Raw genomic sequence first — 24,831 nt, 5'->3', positions numbered from 1 at the left:
AAATTTGTATCAAAATTTGAAAAAAAATCAAAATTTTGTCAAATTGACTTGGAGAGCAGAAATTTGGTATGTACACTAATTTTGACCCTCTGAATAGAATTGAAACGATTTCGAACCGTTTTAAGCAGTTTATGGAACCTTAAACACATTTTTTTGAAAATTGAAATTTCGACAAAATCTTACCAAATGAAGTACATAGGTTAGCTGAAATCCACTTAATACCATAATTTCATCATGCTGAGTCGATTGGAGGTGGTTTCAAGTCTTCTGGAACCTTCCACAATATATTGGCGTGTATAATTGCTAAAGTTGGTCATTAGCAGGCACTGATTGCTTTTACATGTTTTAAAAGTCGATTTGGTTAGTTTTTATGGCCTTTTTTGAAAAGATGGAATTTCAAAAATCCAGTTGTAGGCTCCAGAACGGCTTAATGCCACCTCCAATAAATTTTATAGAAATTTCAACTTTCAAAAATCTGCTGAGAGCACAACGACTGAAAACTGTTTTCAATCAAATTGGGGGCTCAAAAATAGGTTTGGGGAAATTTCGATTTTTTCGGAATTTTGGCTCAGATACTTGAGATTTTCAAAAATTCACTAAAAATCTATAAATGCCCTTTACCCTAAAACTTTGGTAGGTGATGTATTTTTGCATGCTTTTTTGATTTATTTTTGTTCGATTCAAAAAAATTTCTGCTCGTTACGATGACTTTGTTTTAGGGTTTTTGGAAACATCCTTTTTAATGAATTCTGAAAATATGTTCTTATACGTAGGTAGTAATTTTTTTTAAGGGAGAGGCAAGATGACAATTTTTCATTTCATTGGCGCATGAAATGAAACTCAGATCGCTGGAAAAAGCATTCGAAATGAAACACTTTAAAGAAATCTCGACCAATTACCCAACCATCGAATTACACATCGAAATACATTTCCATCATATTATCGAGGATAGAAACTAGGAAGGAACATCGCACTGTATCATCTCTTCTACAAAACAGACCTCACAGTAAAATTATCTACTAAAAAATATTTTCCTCTGCTCGCCCTCTCTTCCATCCTAAACACAGATTATAACCCGATATGATCATTAAAAAAGAAATATCAAACCCTATGTCATAAACCTACGAGTTTTTACGATTGCAAAAAAAAAAAAATACTCGGAGGGAAATTGATCCCGAAGCTCGTTAAAATATCGGCGAAAAAAGCTCCACGTTGGTTTAATACGTTTAGTACCTATTTCGATACCCACATAAAAATTTTCAAAATGTTGAAATGTTTAGGAGAGGCAGGCACACCGATGGTATAATATTTTATTAAAACATGGCAAACTATACCTATCTAGAATGCAACACTGTTCCAACTTCCATGTTCGCGCCCATATTATTCGCAACAGAATAATGACTTTTCTTTCACTTGTTAGCTCTATACTCTAACTTCCTACACGAGCTTAATGAGAGCTTTTCTTACGACACGGTACGTTAAATAGGTCAATCGAGTTTGCAAAAAAGTATTATCTCAGATTTTCATTCGGCTTGTGAACTTTATCGTTCGTGTCTCGTCTATGGAGAATACTAACGTCGTTGTTTTCGAAGAGACGACGACGAGAGATCTTTTTTTTTCTTTCGTTTGTTCCTTGTTCTGCGCCGGTAAAGCAAAACATTAAAATTGGCTATGTTCGATCGAGTTATTTAATTTTTTTCCCAACGTAGAACGTTTTTAATTTTTAAAAAGACGACATTTTTTAATATCTAATATTTTGCTTTATTGAAAATCTATACTTAGCGAATTGGCGAATTGGCTTAATTTAATATTGAAACGAGTATATTGTTAGAAATATCGAACGTGCCGAATACAAAAATTTGCGCTCGTGTGTATTTAGCTCGACGTTATAAATAAATTAATAATAACACGAAAGTATATTTTTTATTTCATTTTAAATTCGATAAAAATATCAAAATTAACGTTTTTAGCGAAGGATTGTCTTTTAAACAAGGTTGATTGCGAGTAGGCGTCGTAAATTAACTTTTTATTGTTTCCAATCCGAAGTTATATAAAGCGTCGATATCGTCTGAAGTTATATATTCGCCCCGCTTGCATGGTTTAGAATTAGAAATAACGGAAAATTTCACAACTTGTGGAATTTTTTTTTGTATTTTTAGACTTTCGAGTCGTCGAATTATTTTCTTAAATGAATCGATGTTGCTAATTACATAGCCTACCTAATTAAAAGGAAACGATCCTCGAAAAGAGAAAAACAAGGAGTAAGAGGAAAGTGTTGGGTGGGTATACAAAGCTTTGATCAAGTGGGAAGAATCTAATTTAACAAATTTGCAATTTTTGATTGAAACGACTGAAAAAGCATTCAATTTTCCCAAAAGGTAGATGATTGCTGTATGTTTTCGAAACAAAATCGTTTGAAAGCATTCATTGTGTTATAATTATGCTGAAGGATAGATATACCTACCTAGATTAAAATACCTGATAAACAAAGCAAAGGCACCATAAGGTAGGTAGATACATATATTTTTTAAAGCTATTATTATTTTTCTTCCCCTTTGTGTATGGTACTATTTTATTACCGCAGGCGTTCGTTCTGAAATTAATTTTTCAAATCTGAATTACCTATGTTGCTTTTATCGGTTAGTAGGTATATTTAAGGTGCCCAGCTGCCCACACCTATAGTTTCACAGGGTGTCCACTATTTTTGGCAAGTCATTTGCCCTGACTTTTCCAGGTTTTCCACACCATTTTTTCTAATTTTCTCTACTTAGATACCTCATTATCTTTAATTGAATAAGAAGTTCCAGGGAGGTGGGAGGAGGGAGTGAATTGGGTAAACAAAATGCCGCATGAAAATGTAAAAAGGCCGTGTTGAGAACTGATGAGGGCTCGGGGCAGATGGGGCGGATATCATGTTGGGTCCCATTTCTAAAGTACCTAGAAGCTATTTTTGAATATTTGGGAGGGGTGGTGTCAAATGAAAATATGTGGATTAATGTGGTGGAAAAACATCAATTTTGAAAATTTTTATTTTATTTTTATAATTTTTGGAGGCCTTTTTTGAAAATTTTTGTAGGAATTTACGTCTGAAACAGAAGAGAACAGGCTCGAGCTAAGCGAGGGCGAAAGCTCCTGAAAATTTGTACATTTAGAGAGACATAAAAACAAGGTTTTTTAATGCGAGGACGAGTAGTTTATTTTTTGGCTTTTAAAATTTGAATTGTTTTTTTTTTTTTGAAGAAAGTTGAACAGAACAGACTTAAGCGACGGCAGAACCTCCTGTAAATTTGTTAAGGCATAAAAATTGATGTTTTTTTTGTGAGGAGTTCATTTTTTGGCTGCAAAACTGGCATTTGACTCTTTGAAAATGATGTCTATGATGACAGCTCTTGAAAAGATTGGAATTGATCCTGCTTACTTACGTGTGATCGAGTATATCTACAGAAATGCCACAGCTTCTATTACACTCAATGGAGAAACAGTGAAAATAGGGCTCATAAAGGGAATAAGACAGGGAGATGCCCTTTCACCTAAATTGTTCACAGTCACACTCTACATATAACAGCATTAGAGATATACTTACTTATTATGGGGAGGAGGACTGGAGATCTCTGGAGAAAAATTGACCCATTTGCTATATGCTGACGATTTAGTGTTGATAGCATAGGATATGGATAAACTTTAGGGTCAGGGAATGCTGGACAAGGTGAGAGATGCATGTTGATGGCTTGGTTTAAATAGCATGTAAGTCCAAGTTTTTCAAAAATGTTTTTTTTTGGTGGTTTCTTTAGTAAAAAAAAAAAACAAGGAATCTGAATTTAAAAACCTTGCACGTCGAAAATGCACCCTAGCGCTGTAATCGGTAAAAATCCAAGATTGAAAAACATGTAACCCGGTTGGCAAAACGACATTTTTTAGACAGTGCATCTATGAATAGGGACATGACCACATATCAGTCAGAATGTATTTTCTGACTGCCAAAACGGCAATATCTGACCGTGGTTCTGAGTGTAGATCTGACTAGTTAGATCCACGCTCAGATCTCCACTCAGTCTTCTGACAAGTCAGCGCCATCTTGGAATATCAAAAAAATACTTGTTTCTGATTGGTTTGATTGTAGTCAGACTGTGAATCTGACTGTCAAAACAGCAATTTCTGACTCCAGAAATGAGTAGTCAGATATCACCAGAAATGTGCCAATTGGGAAGTCAGACATACAATGGTTTATATAATCACGTAACTACAAGAATTTCATCAATTTTAAATTTGAAAACCTTGTAAGTCCTGTGTAAGTATGATGAAACCAGGTATGTCGTCTTTAGAAACCTAGTATGTCATCTTCAGAAACCTCGTATGTCCTTTCAAAGCACTTTAATTACTACTTATAATTGATCAACCAATAAAATATCATTAAGCCATACCATTAAGACCCCTAAAATATAATAATGCAATCTAAAACTGCAAATAACAACATCTGAATGTTTTAAATGTTTTTTTTTGCTCTCCTGAAAAATTTACGATTTTGGACTTATGTGCTGTTTAAACCTAGCCATCGATGTTTGGAAGTAGGACTGAAAAGTAATAAAGGGAAGACTAAGACTATGCGCAATGGGTTTGTAACTGATGAAAAATGTGCCCAGCTGCAGAGGATGATGAAATTGAAACAGTTGATGGATTTGTGTACCTGGGCCAAGATATGACAATGAATAACAATTTCAACAGAGATATATCCAGGAGAATAAAGACATCATGGGCAGCATTGAGCATTCTCGAGGCTGCGAGGAATAATCAGAGAGAAGTCAATACTGATATGTCTGAGAAGGAAGGTAGCCAATCAATGCATCATCCCAGTGGCCTCATATGCTAGTGAGACATGGGCATTGATTGATGAAGAAGCTGGAAGATAGAATTGTCAAGATGCAGAGGCAAATGGAGTGATCAATGCTGGGGATAACTCTGCGAGATAAATGGACAGTGGAGAAAATTCGGGAGACTACAGGGAAGATGGACATCATGGAGACAGCTAAGCTGAGTAAGTGGCGTTGGTCTGGTCATGTTGCCAGAAGCAGGGATCAGCAATGGGTGTTAAAGACTACTCAGTGGATACCAGGTAGAAAATGGGCACAGGGGAGACCAAAACGGAGATGGGAAGGTGAGATACGGACATGTGATGGAAAATGGTGGAATATACAGTCCAAGACCGGAGCTCGTGGAAAGAAGTTGGGGAGGCCTTTATCCAGCAGTGAATTGAGAAAAAGGGCTAAAAAGAAAGAAAGAAAAGAAAGAAATTTTCATCTTGTTCTCAAAAAAAGAAAAGAAAACAAGCCCGAACAAAGCGAGGGCAAAAGCTCTCAAAAATTTGCGTTTTGAGAAGTAAAAAAAATAATGTTTCATTCTCATCTCAGACCCTTATTCTAATTTTGCACTTGATTGTTTTTTTTTAATTCCAGGGATTTTGCGTGAAAATTACGAAATTCCCTGACGTTTTCCTGACTTTCCCAGACCGATCAAATACCCTGACTTTTCCAGGTTTTCTAGGAGTGTAGGCAGCCTGTATTCAATAAGTATGGACAAATTTTCGAGAGCGATTTTTTTGAAATTATTTTGAAGATGGAAAATTTTGTAGAAATTCATGATTTAATATATCTATACCTACCTACTTATTTTTACAACTGAGGAAGAGGAAGAGGGACGAGAAATGAAAAAAGGTTTGGACAAAATGAAAAATTGAAGAGTAAAAAATAAGATTGTTTCAATCAATTTAGGGGTTTTCCTTTCATCACATATGTATATAATCCTTTTTTTCTCACAACCCCTCCCTCCCCCCTCACAAGGGAACTTTTGTCGACGATTTCACTCATTTTTTCTTACCAAAGCATGAGACTTCGTGGTTGTCCTCCAAAAAAAAATTGCAACTGCAAAAAATGAGAAACTGAGGGTCCTTCAGAGTTTTACATTTTCCAAAAATCATTCAAAAATTTGATTTTTTTATTAAACTGATGAACATTAATGACCAGTTATTGAACAAAAAACCTAATTTGTGATCACATTCACATTTCAATCACACGAACACGTTTAGAGGCACAATTTTGAAATAAAAGTATTTTTTGCTAAGCCAGAGTTTTCAAAAAAAGATTTAAAATGTTGAAAAATATATATTTTTTATGTCAAAATTGGACTTCAAAATACAGAAAGTATGGTCTAGAAAGAAGATACACATTTTTTCACTCATGTCGAAGAGATTAAGTAAGTAAGTACTAAAATTTGTAGTAAATAAATCACACATTTCGAAATTTTGGGATATTATTTTGGAAAAAACACCCTTTTTGTGTTGGTAGATGAATATTTCTCAAATTTGTGACTACCTATAGTTCAACCCCATTTTTTGAAATTTTGAAACTTGCGGATGAATTTTGGAGTTTGCAGGATCTTCAAACTACGAAACCTTCCAATGGATTTTGGAGTTTGCATGAGCTCTAAACTACGAAATTTTTAAGTAAAATTTGAAGAAGAGCTCTAAAAACTGCAAAATTCCCCAATGGATTGTGAAGCTTGTAGGAACTTCAAACTGTAAAATTTCAGATCAATTTTGATGTTCGCAAGACATTCAAACTACGAAATTTCCGAATGAATATTTGAAGTTTGGAGGGACTTTGAACAGAAAAATTAAAAAATAATTTCGGAATTCACAGGTCCTGCTATAAGCTACGAAATTTTCGAAATGAATGAATTTTAGAGTTTGCAGGAGCTTCAAACTGCAAAATTTTCAAATGAATCTTGGAGTTTTCAGGACGTGTCCAAACTACAGTGTATAAAAGCTTCAAACTGCAAAATTTTTGAATGAATTCTGGAGTTTGCAGGAGCCCCAAACTAAAAACTAGAAAAATAATTTCAGAGTTCGCAGGACCTCCAAAAACTATGCGAAATTTTCGATTTTTTTGATTTTTAATTTTTAAATAAAAAGAGAGATAAGGAGAGATACTCGTATCTCATCTATGGAAAAACTTCAGCTCTCCAATCGCAGAATTCTTGGTCCTTGAAACCATTAAAGTTTTTCAAATACTCAAATACAAATTTCCACAAATTTAAAAAACAAGTTTTAGGTATAGAGACATTTTTTGGAGAGGGGGTTTATGTTTTTTTATGTTCCAAGGAAATTGCATCGACTATGACTTCAATTCCATTTAAGTTATGCAAAAAAAAAGTCTCAAGGGGTCGCATCAACTTATGTATATTTCCTTTCCATTATTCCCTCCGAAGTTTCAATTTTAAACGCTCATTTGTAGTTTACCTATGTACATTAAAATGAACTTTTAGTCATAGAAGTGGACAGTATTTTGAAAAATGGGAAAAATTCAATTGAACGAGTTTTTGCCCAACTTGCAAATTGAAGGAGCTACAAATTTTCAGTCTGGTCACTCTCTTTCTGACATCCTGTGTGGATAAAGTAATGTATAGCCTTTTTTGCATAAGCTGAAGAAAGATATAAAAAATTGAAACGTTCATTTTTAATGTCCTTTTTACATTTCTGTAGATGATTTTTTTTCTAAAATAACACACCATACAGGGTCATACAGCTCCAATTTTTTGAGTCAAAAAGTAAGATAAATCTTTAAATAATTTTTTAGCTCGATATAAACCACCTCAATCAAGAAGATGTTCAAAATTCTAACCATCTTCTACCTATACTCAATCCACCCTAAATACATCCATTAAGCATAAATATTATTATATCATGAAATGGGGTATTGACTCCAAGATCTCCAGCTACCCTTTTAAAATATCCAAATACCTCGGAGAATAACGATAAGCACTTTTTTATATCCAAAAGTACATAAGTAATTGCTTTTTAGAGCATGTGGTAGGTATATTCTCTTGCCACAGGGAAGCCATCTCCATAAACATACGACAGTTTTTCTTTTTATGACTCAACTCTCCTCAGCTCAGACAGATGAGTCGACCCATAAAGATTATTTCAGCTAGAAAATCGCCTTAGAACGTCGCTTTTTATAAACAATGCTACGAAAGCGAGCTTATAACGAATCAAAATACTCGTAATGCCAGGGAAATAATACTACTACGAGAGTTAAATCCCAATGTAAATATTGACCAAGACCGTGTTTTTGGTGCAATAAGACTAGATGAATAATATTTTCAAGTCTGCGAAAGACGAACACAAAGCCAAAGATGAATCATTAAACTTTGGGTCAGTATCATTCTTTGGGAGGGGCTTTACTCGAGCATCATAATTCATCTGATGAACTACAGGAAGGTGTAAGCATGATTTGTTTATCTACCATTTGCACTATGCAGAGGACAATTTTTTCAGAGATAGGTAATTTACCCTTTCGTAAAAAAAAAACTTTCAATTTCGCGAACTGTTTAGGTACGAAAACTTGCACGAAGATCGACTAAAAAATGAGTAATCATTACGACATAGTGCAGAAAAAAAAACGCCACTTACTCTTCGGAATGCAACGAAGCATTATCTTTATCCCTGTGTCTGGTCGAACACGTATTTCCCATTTTGTATGGATCCGTATCATATCATCTTTTCGGTCACAATATCGTCGAATGAATTCGGCCCCGTTTTTTAGACCTATCGTTCGAATCCGAATTGGCAAAAATTTCGCGAACTCAACTTTGCAACTCTCTTTAGCATCGTTTCTATCGTCATCGCACGTAAACGAAATATGTATTTACACGGCGACCGATTCGTACGTCTACGTAAGTATACGGCGAATAAACACGTTAGTTTGAAAACGATCAAGTATATTATAAATTAATATGTAACCATTAACGACTAAATGCAAAACGAGATACTTTCCAACTGCAACATCTTGCCAGTAATTCGAAAAGACTCCGACGTCGTATCGGTGTTTAAAAAAAAAACTTACGAAAAAAACACAGCACCTAAAAACCAGATGACGCATGCGTTTACCTAAATCTACGACAATTTTAACATCCATGAATCAGCGGCTGCGCTTCGGGCTTCCGAACAATGTACGAAAATAAACGGTACGAATCGATAAGCGCGGTTTAATTTTTACCGTCATTTAAATAACCGAGAGTAAAAGATGTACCAAGTTTACGTACGCGTTCGTTTGTTGTATGCCTATGTATGTACGAGTATTTGACGTACAAGTACATAGGTACGTAATAATAATACTTGTACGGAATTACGATAATACTTTCAACAGTTGTTGTTGTAATATTATTGTGGGTTTCCTCAACTATACGTATACTTAGGTATTATTATTATTATAATACTACGAGGCGATAAGTCCGTCGTAATCTAGGGAAAGCAACTACACAGAGTCCACCTTATCGGTCCACCTCGGGAGGAAAAGGTCGCCCGTTGTAAAAATCAAAATTCTTACTATTTGTATTTCTTTTCAGTACGTTTGTTCGGGAGGAGGTGCCGATGAATTATAATAAATTTGATTTTTTACATTGATATGTACCTATAGTGTGGTAAAATTAGAACATTTCGCGACTTATTCTCAAAGAATGGCGAATTCTCCATCATCTCTGAAGTTAATTGCAATAATTCACACAAATATTCTTGCACTTATAGCAATAAAATGCAAGACACAGAAGAATAGACAACAAATTTTCAAGTGGGGTCATTCCACGTCAATTTGACCAAGAAGTGGTGGGGGGGGGGTCGGCGATATTTTTGAAATTTTTCCTATGGGAGACCTTCCGAAGGGATGACCAATGGCGTAAATCGCAGCCATCTAGCTCATTTTTAAAGACAGCCAGGGGGTGTCATGGTGTCAAAGTTTTCAGTGATCCTAAAATATAATCCATTTCCCATTTCAGTAGTGGATTACTCGATAACAGCGATACCTACCAAAATGGAACTTTTTCTCATAGTTAAGGGTTTTGAAAGGCTTTTTGGTGATATCATAAAAATCGGTGTTGCCACTTTTTTTCGTACAAAAAATTAGCGCAAAAAGTTTCGAAACGCAGTTTTCATATCGTTCCGACTCTCAAAAATTCTGAAAAAAATATATTATGGACAACTGTTCATGCTGAACAATCATATTAAAAAATTGGGATGGTAACTTGTTGCAAAATCGATTTAAAAAAATTCAAAGTTTCCGAAAAAATGCGATTTTTTGATTTACAAATAAAACATGAAAAAAAGTTTTTATAGGTGAAGTTGACCCATTTGACCTCTATTTTTACAAATCTGTTGAAAAAGTTGAAAAAATCCTTTCACTCGATGAAATGAACTCATCACAAAAAAATTAAAATTCGAAAAGATTCAAAAAATAAACGAATTTTTATTGTTTTGTTGTGAGTGTAATTTCTATCAACTTTTTCATGAAATACGTCAGAAAGAGGTCAAAATAAGACAACTGAATAAATTTTAACTTTTTTTGATGATTAAAATTGAAAATTGAATTTTTTCGAATTTTGTTTTTTTTTTTTGTGAGAAGTTCATTTCATCGAGTGAAAGGGTTTTTTCAATTTTTTCCACAGATACGTAAAAATAGGGATCAAATGGGTCAACTGTACCTATCAAAACTTTTTTTTATGTTTTAAATCAAAAAATCGCATTTTTTCGCAAACTAAAAATTTTTTTAAATCGACTTTGGAACATGGTGGCATCCCAATGTTTTAATATGTTGTTCGGCATGAAAATTTTTTCATAATATATTTTTTTCAGAATTCTTGAGAGTCGGAACGATATGAAAACTACGTTTTAAAACTTTTTGAGCTAATTTTTTGTACGAAAAAAAGTGGCAACACTGATTTTTATTATATCACCAAAAAGTCTTTCAAAATCCCTAACTATGGGAAAAAGTTTCATTTTGGTAGGTATCGCGGTTATTGAGTAATCCTCTACTGAAATGGATGATATTTTGGGTTCACTGAAAACGTTGACACTTCCTGGGCTGTCTTTAAAAGGGGCTAGAGGGCTGCGATTTGCGCCATTGGTCATCCCTTCGGAAGGTTTTTCCATAGGAAAAATTTCAAATAAATTCCCGAACGCTCCCACCACTTCTTGGTCGAATGACCTGGAATGACCCCTTAGCAATAATACCTAATACCTACCTATGCAAAGCCACAGGAGAATATTATGAAAAATTTTTAAGTGGGGAATTGCAAAAGTTTGAGTTTTTATCGAAAACCATCTCGTAGACCCCATAATTTTTTTATTCTACCTACATAGAGGGTGTCTACTGTCTAGTGAAGTGGCTAGTGGATGTAAAAACTTTAGATTTGGATATAACCGGGTACGACTTGAAAAAAACGTTTCATGGACAAGTTGCCTATCTTTAAAATTTAAGGGGCAATCGAGCTTTGAAAAAAAATTGCGAAAAACGTGTTTTTGACCTCGGGAATGGACAGTACTTAAGAAAATAAACAGATTTTGTCATAATGAATTTTTCCCGTTTTTTGGTATTGAAGGGGCTAGAAACATTTTAGAAGAAAAAAATTGAGAAAAACGTGTTTTTGACTTTAAGAATCGGCAGTACTTTGGAAAATGAATAAATTTTGTCATTATGAATTTTTTCCTAAATTTGAAATGGAAGGAGTCAGAAGTATTTAAAACTAAATATAAAATATAGGAAAAAACTGTGAACCGAAAACCAAAACCAGAAATAATCGTTGCTGGTTTTTGATTTTTTCTAGTTTTTTTTTTTTTTTTTTTTTTTTTTTTAAATTTTGTATACAGTTATGTAATTTGTGTGCTTGAAAATAAAATACATAACAAAATCAAATGAGGCAGCTGATGCTAACAAAGTGAGCAGTTCTGCAAAAAAAGCGTTTAAATAAAATTGTGTTTGATGCAAATTTTTCGTTTTAAACCTTAATTCGAGGGTAAAATTTGGCATGTTTCAAACGTTTTAAAACAGGCACGTTTCGTTTAAAACAAAAAATTATGTTTTTTTCATACAGGGTGTTCTGAGAATCGTCTGCCAAAATTCAACTGTAGATCGTCCATCAAGGCGAACAAAAATCATTAAATTATGGCTGGTTGACTATCTTGTGAATTGAAGGAGCCACGTGCTTCGCAAAAATCGAAATTTACTCATTTTTGAAAAAATCATCAAAAATAAGGAAATGTTTGAATCCTTCAAAATGATGCCCATAACCCATAGTACTCGAGTAGACGAACAAAAAATATTATTATGACTGATTGCCTATCTTCAAAATTGAAAGGGCAAACTTGATTCAAAATTTCCAAATTCGTAGTGTCCTAGATTTTTGACCCCTTCAATTTTGAAGATAGGCAATTTCTCATAATAACTTTTTTTGTTTGTCCACTCAAATACTTACACTATGAGTTAGTGGAGTCACTGAAATGATACAAACATTTTTTCATTTTTGGGGAATTTTTCAAAATTGGTACATTTTTGGCCAAAAATTCTGTAACTTCTTCAATTTACAGATAGTAAAAAAATGTCTGCTTCATTGAAGTGACTTCAGTAATCCATAGCGCTTAAATGGACGAACAAAAAAATGTTATTATAACAAACTGCCTAGTGCCTATCTTCAAAATTGAAGGCGCCAACACAATTTTTAAATTTGGATTTGAAGCATCCCAAATTTAAAAATTTTGAATCAAGGTTATTGCCCCTTCAGTTTTGAAGATGGGCAATCTGTCATAATAATATTTTTTGTTCGTCTACTCGAGTAGTATGGGTTATGGGCATCATTTGAATGATTCAAACGTTTCCTCTTTTTTGATGATTTTTTCTAAATTGGTAATAAATTTCGATTTTTTCGAAGCACGTGGCTCCTTCGATTCATAAGATATGCAACCAGTCATAACAACGTTTTTTTCTTCGTCTCCTCGAGGACTATCTACAGTTGAATTTTGGCAGACGATTCTCGGAACACCCTGTATATAAAATGGTTTTAGATTTACTTTTTTTTTCAGACTTTTTTTGGTACTTCGTATGGCCTAACTTTGTTTGATTTTGTCGTTTTTGTTCAATCAAAAAATGTAAATAAAATTCGAAAAATGTGATGCCCTTAACGTTTTATACAGTTCTGTTGATAAATATTCTAGGGGGTAAACTCGTAACTTTTTTCTAGATTAACCAGCAAACTCATAACGTTTTGACAAACTCGTAACCTTTTTAGGACGTGACTTTTCGATGAGGTGCCATATGAATCTACAAGATGTGGGGAGTCTACTGGCAAAGTTTGAGTAGGGACGTGAGATTGCTGTTTATACAATTTCACTTTTGACTCAATTTTCAAATGAGTACATAGCCTAATTAACAGGTATGAGGATATGAGGAAAAGGTTTTTATTGCCAAGAATCATTTTTTACGTTTTTTACGTTCTTTTTGGTGATTTTGGTGGTTGAAGATGTCCTCTTTCACATGGCGTGGTCAAAAATCGTCTAAAATAACTTTTTGACTGCTGAATTTTAATTTTAAGTTGATTATACAGGTCCAAATTTTCGTGTTTTTCAATCTAAACATTGATTTTATGGGAAAAGTATGCATCCTAGGAAAAAAATGCCATGAAGGAAATTGTAGAGAATTAAATTTCCTTTCTGCTTAGAGCTGGTTATTTTTCTGTAGGATGCTTTGTTAAAAAAGCATTTGCGAAAAACAGAGACGTATGAGACTTTTAAAAAAAAGCTTTTCTGAAAAATTGATGTTCTGGCAATGAAATACCTTTCCACAGGTGACCCAAAAATCAAGTTAACGAATATAACGCGGCCTAACATCGAGTACTATCAGGCCTATGGGGTGACGCGTCGAGCGTATGCACATCAACGAAGTTATAGAGGGGTCTTGAGATTGCTGTTTATACAAAACGTTATGAGTTTACCTGTATGCGGCTATATATAGATATAAAATATATTAAGCGGTTTAATCATTTTTTTTTGTAAATTCTTGATAGTTTTGCGCTCAAAAACGTCAAAAAAAAAACAAAACAAAAAACAAGGTCTGAAAAAAAACACGTGGGTCATTCCACGTCAATTCGACCAAGAAGTGGTAAGGGGAGAGGGGTCAGCGATTTTTTTGAAATTTTTCGTGTGGAAAGACCTTCCGAAGGGATAATCAATTGCGCAAATCGCAGCCCTCTAGCCCTTTTTTAAAGGCTGCTAGGTGGCGTCAAAGTCTTCAGTGAACTTGAAATATCATCCATTTCAGCAGTGGATTACTCGATAACCGCGATACCTACCAAAATGGAACTTTTTCCAATAGTTAGAGGTTTTGAAAGGCTTTTTGGTGATATCATAAAAATCAGTGTTGCTACTTTTTTTCGTACGAAAAATTAGCTCGAAAAGTTTCAAAACGTTGTTTTTATATCATTCCGACTCTCAAAAATTCAGAAAAAAATATATTATGGACAACTTTTCATGCTGAACAACATTATTAAAAAATTGGGAAGGAGTTATTTCGTAAAGTCGATTTAAAAAAATTGAAAGTTTGCGAAAAAATGCGATTTTTTGATTTAAAACGCGAAAAAAAGTTTTGATTGGTGAAGTTGACTCATTTGACCACTATTTTTACGTATCCGTTGAAAAAGTTGAAAAAACCCTTTCACTCAATGAAAAGAACTCGTAACAAAAAAATCAAAATTTGGAAAAATTTTAATTTTCAAACAACCGTCAACCATCACGTTGAAAGTGAGTTCTTCAAAGTCATAAAAAAAATGAAATGTCCAATGTGATTTTTTATTTCTGTAAATGTGAAATTCAATTCTTGATTTTGGAGTTGAAGAATAAAGTTTGAAAAAATGAAAACTTAAAAATTAATTTAAAAATTCAAATTTAAAAACATCACATCCATTTTTTTTAGAGGTAAATGGAATACTTATATTTATCAGCAGGGGTTTTAGAGGGGGAGTCGCAGGGGGACACAGTCTCCCCAAAGGAAAGTTCGAAAATACATATTGAAAAATTGCCATAAAAAAATGAGAAAATAAAAAAAATTTTAAAAAATGAAAAAAATTGTCTTTTTAAAAAAATTTTGAATAATTATTAGAATAGTAAAAAACAAAAAACGAGATCTAAATTACGATTAAAATCTGGAAATTGATCTGAAAAAATTTTTAGCATTCAAGTCTGTACCTCAAGTACATACTTACCTTGTACTTGAATTAAAACGAAAGTTACTTTTTTATATTTCCAAAAATATTTGTTTAAACAATAAAAAAACGATTTAGGTACTTTGATTTTTTTTTCTCAAAATACAGTAACACGTGGGGGGGAGGGGTATGAAAATTAAGGACTTGCAACTTCAATTTAGCGTCCTCCCCCCCCCCCCATCGCAAGTAAATTGGTGAATATATTCAACCTCAACGAAAATGACTCGATCTGCGCACTCTCTGCACAAATTGTTGAAAATTTTCCACCTCAATTGTTTTTTTTTTTTTTTTTTTTATAATCATCTACCATAAAAATTTGGGAAAATAAATGCAAATTCTAGACCCACCTACAGCCTGAGCTTGTATCGATTGCCGGCCGTACACAGAATAGGTACAAACTACAAACGAGCTTTTATAAAAAAGAAAAAAAAATCACGAAAATTCATATCTTTTGCGGTAAAGTTTAATACGAACCATTCACCCAACTACCCACAGTACCTAGTACCCAGCAAGCCATCCGTCTACCTACTCAATTTAACCATTTCTGCATCAATTTAGCACCTCGAGCTATGCTTTAAAATTTAATATTCATGAGTTTACCGCCTTTTGTATTATGCTCGTTGATTTTATGTTACCTACAGTACAAACGATACAACGAATGCTGACTGAAATTGGTGTATGTACGTATATTTGAGCGAGGTGTATCTGTTCCGGTATATTTGGTAAATTTTACATAAAATTAATATTTGGATTAATAAATAGAGTTTGTTTATGGAATGTAGATGTACCTACAAGATGGTGGTTGGGTCTCTCGCTTATTTAGTTATTGCGAAAGGTTTATTAGCTAGGTAGGTATTTTTTGATTTCTTGGGTGGTAAATTCAATAGATCAGCAATTTCTGATCCTGGATGAAAAGCTAAGATGAACACTAACAGAGAAACAGAAATTCAAATTCAAAATTCAAAAATTCAATTGAACTCAACATTTTTAAGATTTTACCTTCTACATAGAGAAAAAGCATTCTTTCAAGGTTTAAGATCAAATTTTCTGTGGAAAATAAAGAAGTTTTGAGCAACGTGGTCAGAATGGTGAAAATTTTGTTTTTTTCCGTTGAGTATTCATCTTGAGCCAAAAATTCACTTTCTCTTCTCAATGAGCTGATATGATTGAAATAAGATAAGGTATCTAAGGGGAATTTAATGATTGAATTTTACATTGAAGAAATATTTTTCTAGAATGAGATGAATAGCATTGATAACCCACAAGTACCTATATGAATGATGCAACATGTAGGAAAAGAAGCACTTACTTACCTACTCATTGAATAGTTCATTAATCATTATAAAATAATATCTTCTCGATCGTACGATACGATTAAAATGAGATAAGTAGATAAGTAAACAGAATTGATATGATGAACCTCTATGAAATTGACGAAGTACAGCTACTTTTTCATTATCGGTCCATCAACATTTTCGAGCAGTGAACTATAGTGAAATTCAAAAGCCAAGTTGTCGCGCACAGATACCTACTCTTAATTGATCGGTATATTTTGTTGGAATCATTCATCTACATAATAATTAAGTTCCCCGTGACTGTATACACAATTTCTTTGGAGTTTTGGAGTTTGATCGTGATCGCCTCATCTACATATAAGTAACCTACGTCAACGGATGTGCTCAATCCGCAATTAAAGAATATTCCATGGGGACGTCAGCAAGATTGCCTATAGGTATACGCAGACAAAACTATTTACCTCGAATACCAATACTGACTGACAACCGTCCCCGAAGAATCGGGAAGTTGTCATTCCTCAGAATGACTGAATGTTTCTTCTTTGGTTTTCAGAATGATAACTAAGGAAGAAACATTCAGTCATTCTAAGAAATGACGACACTTCCCGAATCTGCGCGGACGGTGGATAAAGAAAAATAGCAACATAAATTCTTCAGAAGTTTTAGTACGAGTAATTATAACAGCTCTTTCTCGGAGGATAAATTAACAGAAAATCAGACGTGGATTAAATGTCCTGCAGTGATTTATCTCGATTTCCTATCACGAAAATTCTTCAATTCCTTGGACGAGTTGAAAACTACATACAAAGAACAACTACAGAAACTTTGCTAGAAATTACAACCTGGACTATGCAACATATAGTAATCCTGACAGTGACATCGGCAGTTTAATATTGCAACTATTCCAACTTCATTCCAAATTTCAGTGGAATGTTGTCATTCTAATCCACCAATGGCCAACAAAATAAGAGGATTCATCGACACACTATTAGGTACCTAACTTACCTAATATTAAGAGCCAGAGTAAACTTCTCAGATTGGTGTTGGAACATATTAAGTATTTCGAGACTAACTACAGTGAATTTGGTAAGCGATCCGAATGTTTATGCTGACCTAACATTCGATTCGTCACGTTAGGATTCCCAAATACGGAAAAAAAAGTACCTACCCTAGAAAAAAAACACTCTATAACATCGACTTTTCTTCAATTTCAAATACAAATCTTTTACGAACAAATTGAGTCACTTTTTTTGAAACTTTAATTGTAGATCTACATATTATCAGTGATCTGTTTACAATCGAATCGAATCATTTACGAACGATTGGTGATAAAATAAACTGATTGATTTCTTGGTGATGGTGAATCATTCACAAACGGATCAATTAATTTAGGCCTACGATTGATTTGGTATTTGTGAAACTGTTGTATAGGAATTGATGTGTTTTCAAGCGAAGTGAATCGAATCATTCACAACCGATTGGTGATTGAACGAATTGAATTGACTTCTAAATGAATCATTCGCGATGGGTCGCAAACGAATTAAATAATTTTTGGCGAATCATTCGCGAACGAATTGATTTGTATAAGTGACTGGTTCGCAAACGAATCGATTCATCTACTTAATTTTTGGCGAATCATTCACGAACGAATCGAATAACTTTTGGTGAATCATTCGCGAACAAATTGAATTTTTTAGTGAATCATTCGCGAACGAATTGAATAATTTTTGGCGAACCGTTCGCGAACGAATCGATTCATTTACTTGATTTTTGGTGAATCATTCACGAACGAATCGAATAATTTTTGGCGAATCGTTCGCGAACGAATCGATTCATTTACTTGATTTTTGGTGAATCATTCACGAACGAATTGAATAATTTTTGGTGACTCGTTCGCGAACGAATTAAATTTTTTAGTGAATCATTCGCAAACAAATTGAATAATTTTTGATGAATCGTTCGCGAACGAATTGAATAATTTTTGGTGAATCGCTCACGAACGAATCGATTCGTGTCAGTGACTAGTTCGCGAAAGAATCACTTCATTTACTTGATTTTTGGTGAATCATTCACGAACGAATTGAATAATTTTTGGTGACTCGTTCGCGAACGAATTGAATTTTTTAGTGAACCATTCGCAAACAAATTAAATAATTTTTGGTGAATCATTCGCGAACGAGTTGAATAATTTTTTTGTGATTCGTTCGCGAACGAATCGATTCGTATAAGTGACTCGTTCGCGAACGAATCGATTCATTTATATGATTTTTGGTGACTCATTCACGAACGAATCGAATAACTTTTGGTGAATCATTCGCGAACGAATTGAATAATTTTTGGTGAATCATTCGCGAACGAATTGAATTTTTTAGTGAATCATTCGCAAACAAATTAAATAATTTTTGGTGAATCATTCGCGAACAAATTGAATAATTTTTGGTGAATTGTTCGCGAACGAATCGATTCATTTATATGATATTTGGTGAATCATTCGCGAACGAATTGAATAACATTTGGTGAATCATTCGCGAACGAATTGAATAACTTTTGGTGAATCATTCGCGAACGAATTGAATTTTTTAGTGAATCATTCACAAACGAATTGAATAATTTTTGGCGAATCATTCGCGAACAAATTGAATAATTTTTTTGTGATTCGTTCGCGAACGAATCGATTCGTATAAGTGACTCGTTCGCGAACGAATCGATTCATTTATATGATTTTTGGTGAATCATTCACGAACGAATCAAATAACTTTTGGTGAATCATTCGCGAACGAATTGAATTTTTTAGTGAATCATTCACGAACGAATCGAATAATTTTTGGTGAATCATTCGCGAACAAATTGACTCATAAATTTTGATCAATTCGTTCGCGAATGGTTCTTTTAAACAATTAATCAATTCGTTCATTAATGATTCCCTTAAATGAATTACTAAATACTCTCACCGTTCACAAACAATTCAGTGAGAATCGAATCAATTTATAAGAATTCATTTGAAAACAGATCCACTGCGCTTAAGTTAAAAACGAAGGAAAAGACCCTAAAAAACTGGATTTTTGACTCTGACCCACCACTTCAAAAAAGTTGAAAAAAATACCAAAAATACTACGGTTTGAGGTCGATATTTTGGCGAAAAAAATCTGGCTTGCGCCACTTTTGGCTTCGAAGCAGTAGTAGTTTGAAATTTTCGTTAAGCTTTTCGGCTAGAACACAGTGCAAAAATATTTGAAAAAAATTCCATGGATTGGCTTCTATGTAGTCCCTCAGTACACGACAGAGGTTGCAAAACTTTTGGTCAACATTGTGAAGAATAGGAATTTTTCGTATGGAGGAAAATAGGAAAAGCGTTGGGTAGAATTTTTTCAGCTCCAGAATTGGGGGGGGGGGGGAGTTCCAAAAATACCCTGATGAATATTTTCAAAATCTGAGCCAAGAACCGATTCACCTATCTTAAGGGAGAGGGAGGGGGTACCCCTTTAGAAAAAAAAATCCTGTAGAGTTTCTATTCTACCAACGATATTATCCATTATAACGTTTCAAGAACCAAAAAAAAAAAAAAAAACTTGGGTACCTTGCAAAGAAGATCTCATCACTCATTTTTTTATTCGTCTGGCAAATATAAATTCTTATTGATTTTCAACATTGCATTATGAACAATAGGGTATAATTGTGATTAGGTCTACAATCAATTAAAACTTCTTTTGATTGCTTAATTTTCCTATCTTTGAAATCAAATTATCGATAAATCGAGGAAATCTCGACATCCTGTGATATTGTCGATCTCAGTCGAAGAAAAAACAGGTAATTTTCCCATTTTTCAATTAAATATTAATAAAATTATCCGATTGGTTCGAAATGGTAGATTGGATTCGCATTCTTAGCCCTATTAGTTTAATGAAAATTTCTCAACACCTCAGGTCACAGAACTGGAACCAATTCACGCTCACACAATCTCTGATTTTAAACTCGCCTCATCGGTAAATTAAAGCATTAGATAAATAAACCAAACGCGTGATTAATTCTCCGTATGAAATTATTTTATTGGATTTGCTAGTGAAAAATTATAGTATAGATATTTTAACATAAACGTACACTAAATTGGCAATGAGCACATTACTTGTACGACTCTAACTAATCGCATTATATTACATGATTATAATATTATTTTTGTTTACAAAAAAAAAAAAAACAAGAGAGAGAAATAAACGGGTAATTACACTATATATTTTCATTAAATTACGCCAATCGTATTAAAAAAACCTTATGGTGTAAATTTTAAAATTCGAATGTTCGATTTACATTAATTTGTTACACGCGTTAAAAAACCAACGAGGATGAAATCCAAAAAACCGATATATTGCAGTATTGTAGAGAAATCAGAGACCGGAAGAAACCCAAAAAATTATTCACTTGCTTTTCAATCAAACAAATCAACGAACATAATGATCATTTTATGTACCATTAGATCAAAAAAAAAAAAAAAAACAAAAAAAAACGAAGAATTTATATAACTTACCGTTTCAAGCATGTAAATAATCAAAGGACGAGGTAGAAGGCGAGAAAAGAAAATGAGGAAAAATCAAATTGAATTATAAATAAAAAAAAAAAGAAAAAAATGAACGAACGAGAGAATCTGTCTAGGTAAATATTAAAATTATATATCGAATAAATCGTAACGAGATAAACGGTTGGTAACAGCTATTCGAGTTGAGCGACAAATCAGCGATCATCGATGGTACCCAATGCCTACATTTTTATCATAAATATGTACTTTCATTTTCAAATCCAAAACCCCAAAGTCAAAAATCAAAATCCGAGGGAAAAAATGTCAAAAATAACCACCATTTCGAGCGTATACATTTATCGTGTTTTTTTTTCGTGGTTTTATCTTCAACACTGCCACGCCATTTACGTATTTTATCGGTAGTAATATCGTTAACGAAAAAAGAAAAAAAAAAGAAAAGAAAGATAGTGGCAACAGTATTAAACAGTAGCGGTAAAATGGTAGTAGTACTAGTAAAAATGGTAGTAGGTAGTAGTAAAATTGTAGGTAGTAAATAACGAATACGAAACAGAAATTTCTTTAGATAGAAAAAAAAAACAAACAAAAATATAATTCGAAATCTCGCGCGCTCGTCGCCGGCTCTGCTTCAAATTCGCGTACGAGTAGTTTATCCGTACGTAAGCGCTTGAGGTTCACCGTTCACTGTTTTTGATGTTAGTACGTCGTTTTCGTAACGCATGACAGTCTCTCTATCTCCTTCGATAATTCTATAAAAAAAAGAAAAAAAAAACAATCGTCAGTATAACGAATAAATTGTTTCAAAAGAGAAGATATTACACCTATATACATAGTTAATAGTTATATTTTGACAGATTCTCGTACTCGCAGAAACTGTGAAATAAATTCTTTTAAAAATAATATTACGTATATTGACACTTGAATCGAAACATTTGTCCATACGTAAGAAAGCAAAACGTCCGATGTTCTGCTATAGTAGGTACTTTATTCCCACAGGAAATTGAGTATTCGTGTCAGCAGAATCTCCCTGCCCCTGTTTTTTCGATCCAGATATCGAATTTTCAGAGACCTCTAAATTCATCGCTGCATAAAATATTAGAAATGTAAAGTGATGGAAAAACAACAGTTCAACGCCACAGACGAATTTCATTTTGATAACAATTTGACTCAAAAACTCCGAACTCTGAGAAATTTTACATCTTGGAACTAGAAGTACAAGACGTGCCCATCTGACTCAATAGCCTCTCATTAAGGCCTACATGACTACAATTTCGAAAATTTTTTGAACTTTTATTTATTTTTTATTGATTGTAAAAAAGTTTTAGCAGACAAATTTCACTTCCAACATTCCTTGTTTTTTTTTTAGGTTTTATCAAAACTATCATTTTTGAAGAAATTTAGAAATTTTTTTTCAGAACAGGAAATATTGAGAAAAAATGACCACGGAAATGATGAAAAAAAAATTGAATGCATTGAAATGTGGATAAAAATTATACGATTTTTATTGACTAAGTAGGTACTTCACAACAAAAAGAAAAAAAAATACAAAAAATAAGCGAAGCTGGAAGATGATCATAGATAACTTTTTGACAAAAATAATCACTTTATTGCACAGAAATTTTTTTAAATGTTACAATGAAAAATCGTTTAAACCTAAGTACCAAATTAATGAGTAATAAACTCTGAATTGGATAAACACGAAGAGAGGGAGAGTGGAGTGTGCTAAGTTAATGTTCTTTTTCAATTATTTCACGTGAAAATCAGAAACATTTTTTAATCAAAATTCAAGTCAGTTGTTTTTTTTTTTTGAAATCGTAATATATTTTTCAATTTTACGAGGCTGCAAATCCTTAAATTTTGCATTGAAAAAAAATCATGTAAAGTGGCCGAACTCTTAAATCAAAATGTCGAAACATGAAGACATTCTCCTCAAACTCCATAGTCGGGAGGCCCGCATAAGGATCAATTTCACCCCCTGCCGATCCTCCGGGACAACTTTTTTCTCTAAGGGGAAGTCCTAAGGAACATTTCTAGCTCTTGTCCTCAAAAAAAAAAGTGGCCCTGCACGAGATTTTTTAAACCGTACAAAGGTAGATCGAAAGAGCAGGCAAAAATTCATCACCTGTCAAAATTTCAAGTGCTTAAGTGTCTTTTTCGAATTTTGGTGAATTGTCAAAAATCAAATTTTGTCCAAAATGTGGGAAAAAGTCAAAATTTTACCGAATTGACCAGGAAAGCTAAAATTTGGGAATACCCTATTTTCGACCTGCTAAAAAATCGATTGGAAACTGTTTCAAACCGTTTTGAGCAGTTCTGGAGCCTCCAGCAGATTTTTTAAACTCGAAATTCTTACAAAATTTCACCAAATAAAGTTGGAAAGCCGAAATTCATTCTGCAAACTAATTTCGAGACGCTATGAAGTCAACCGCAGGGGAATTTCAAGTCGTTTTGGTCCCTACAGCGACTTTATGAAAATTACTGGAGCCTCCAGTAGATTTTTGAAACTTGAAATTACCCAAAAATTTCATCAAATGGAGATGGAAAGCTGAAATAAACTATGCACTCAAATTTTAACACCCTCTGAAGATGACTTCAGGTGGGTTCGAGTAATTTTGAAGCCTCCAGTGAGTTTTTGAAAGTTTCATGGAGTTTTTAGGAGAATTGAAATTTCCAAAAAAAAAGCTGGAAGCTTCACAATCACTTGAAACCACCACACAGTCGACTTCATATTACTCGTATATTGAAATTGGTTTGCATAGTAAATTTCGGCTTGCCAACACCATTTGATGAAATTTTAGTTTCAAAAATCTACTAGAGGCTCCAGGAATTTTCAAAAAATCGCTGGAGGTTACAAAACGACTTGTACCCACCTGAAGTCGTCTTCAGAGGGTGTTAAAATTGGAGTGCATAGTTAATTTCAGCTTTCCATCTCCATTTGATGAAATTTTGTGGGCATTTTAAGTTTCAAAAATCTGCTGGACGCTCTAGAACTGCTTAAAACGGTTTGAAACAGTTACCAATCGATTTTGCAGTTCGAAAGTAGGGCATAACTCAAATTTCAGCTATCTTGATCAATTTGGTAAATTTTGATTTTTTTACAACGTTGAAAAATGAGAAAATTGTGACATTTTTCCAAAATTAAAACAAGACTGAAAAAATGAAAAAGAAGACTAAAGTAAAATAAAACGAAATAAGAATTTCTCCAATTTTAAAAAAAGACCAAAACATTTTCTAAAACAATGAAAAAATTAGGAAAATGATGAAATTCCATTTCTTGTCATTTTATACATCAACGACAAAAAAGTATAATTCTTTGCTACACGCTTCAGTTTATTGAAAAACACGACGAAAAAAGCGAACATTATGAAGAGAAATGAACTGAAATTCAATTTCTGGATACCGAATTCGAGACGAGACGCGACGATTTGAAATTCGTCAATTCTCGAAAGAACTCCTCTCCCCCCCCCATGGAACATCAAATTGAAAACAGAAGTCCAAAATCACCAATTTTTTTGTGATTTTCAACTTGTAAATGATACAATTTTCAACTTGTAAATGATACAATTTTCAACTCCTTCACCAGCCATAATCGATTCGAAATGTCGAACTTACAACAGGAATAAATTTTCGGCGGTCAAAATTGGTAACAACGCGCTCTGGAGAGATTGGAAATTCACTGGAGAAAAATCAAATTCTTCTGAAGGCTTCAGATCAGCCCCAAAATGGTCGGAATTGATTTATGGGGGGGGGGGTGGTGGCAATAAAAGAAGTTTAAGAATTTACGATTAATTTAAGACATACAATTTGTACAAAAATACTATTTGCGATCCACTCGAATTTCGATTCATTTTTTTTGTGTTTCCTTTGCAATGTTCGATTTTTCTCTTTTTGTTTTTTAATAAATCAATTTTTTATTTCTTTTTTATATTTCAA

The 24,831-nt window shown here is 33.4% G+C and overlaps 2 protein-coding genes across 3 annotated transcripts in view; both read right to left on the bottom strand.

Annotated features, from left to right (window-relative positions):
* Positions 1-8,891, bottom strand: part of LOC135835184 (NACHT domain- and WD repeat-containing protein 1) — a 56,244-nt gene extending 47,353 nt beyond the window's left edge. Inside the window, exon 1 of the mRNA XM_065349339.1 lies at positions 8,465-8,891. Within this exon, the coding sequence (XP_065205411.1) occupies positions 8,465-8,526 (62 nt within the window). The 5' untranslated portion in view covers positions 8,527-8,891. The remainder of the gene's footprint in view (positions 1-8,464) is intronic.
* Positions 8,892-20,391: 11,500 nt separating this feature from the next.
* The window catches only part of LOC135835183 (dnaJ homolog subfamily B member 6-like), a 37,601-nt gene continuing 33,161 nt past the window's right edge, over positions 20,392-24,831 (bottom strand). For both annotated transcript variants that reach the window (XM_065349335.1, XM_065349338.1), the window contains one exon: positions 20,392-21,647. In XM_065349335.1, coding sequence (XP_065205407.1) covers positions 21,548-21,647 — 100 coding nt within the window. In that variant the 3' untranslated portion in view covers positions 20,392-21,547. The remainder of the gene's footprint in view (positions 21,648-24,831) is intronic.

This window comes from Planococcus citri, chromosome 2 (assembly GCF_950023065.1).
Source record: "Planococcus citri chromosome 2, ihPlaCitr1.1, whole genome shotgun sequence".
In the NCBI taxonomy this organism is placed as follows: Eukaryota; Metazoa; Arthropoda; class Insecta; order Hemiptera; family Pseudococcidae; genus Planococcus; species Planococcus citri.
The sequence above is the reverse complement of the archived record's forward strand: the minus strand, read 5'-3'. Positions and strand labels throughout refer to the sequence as shown.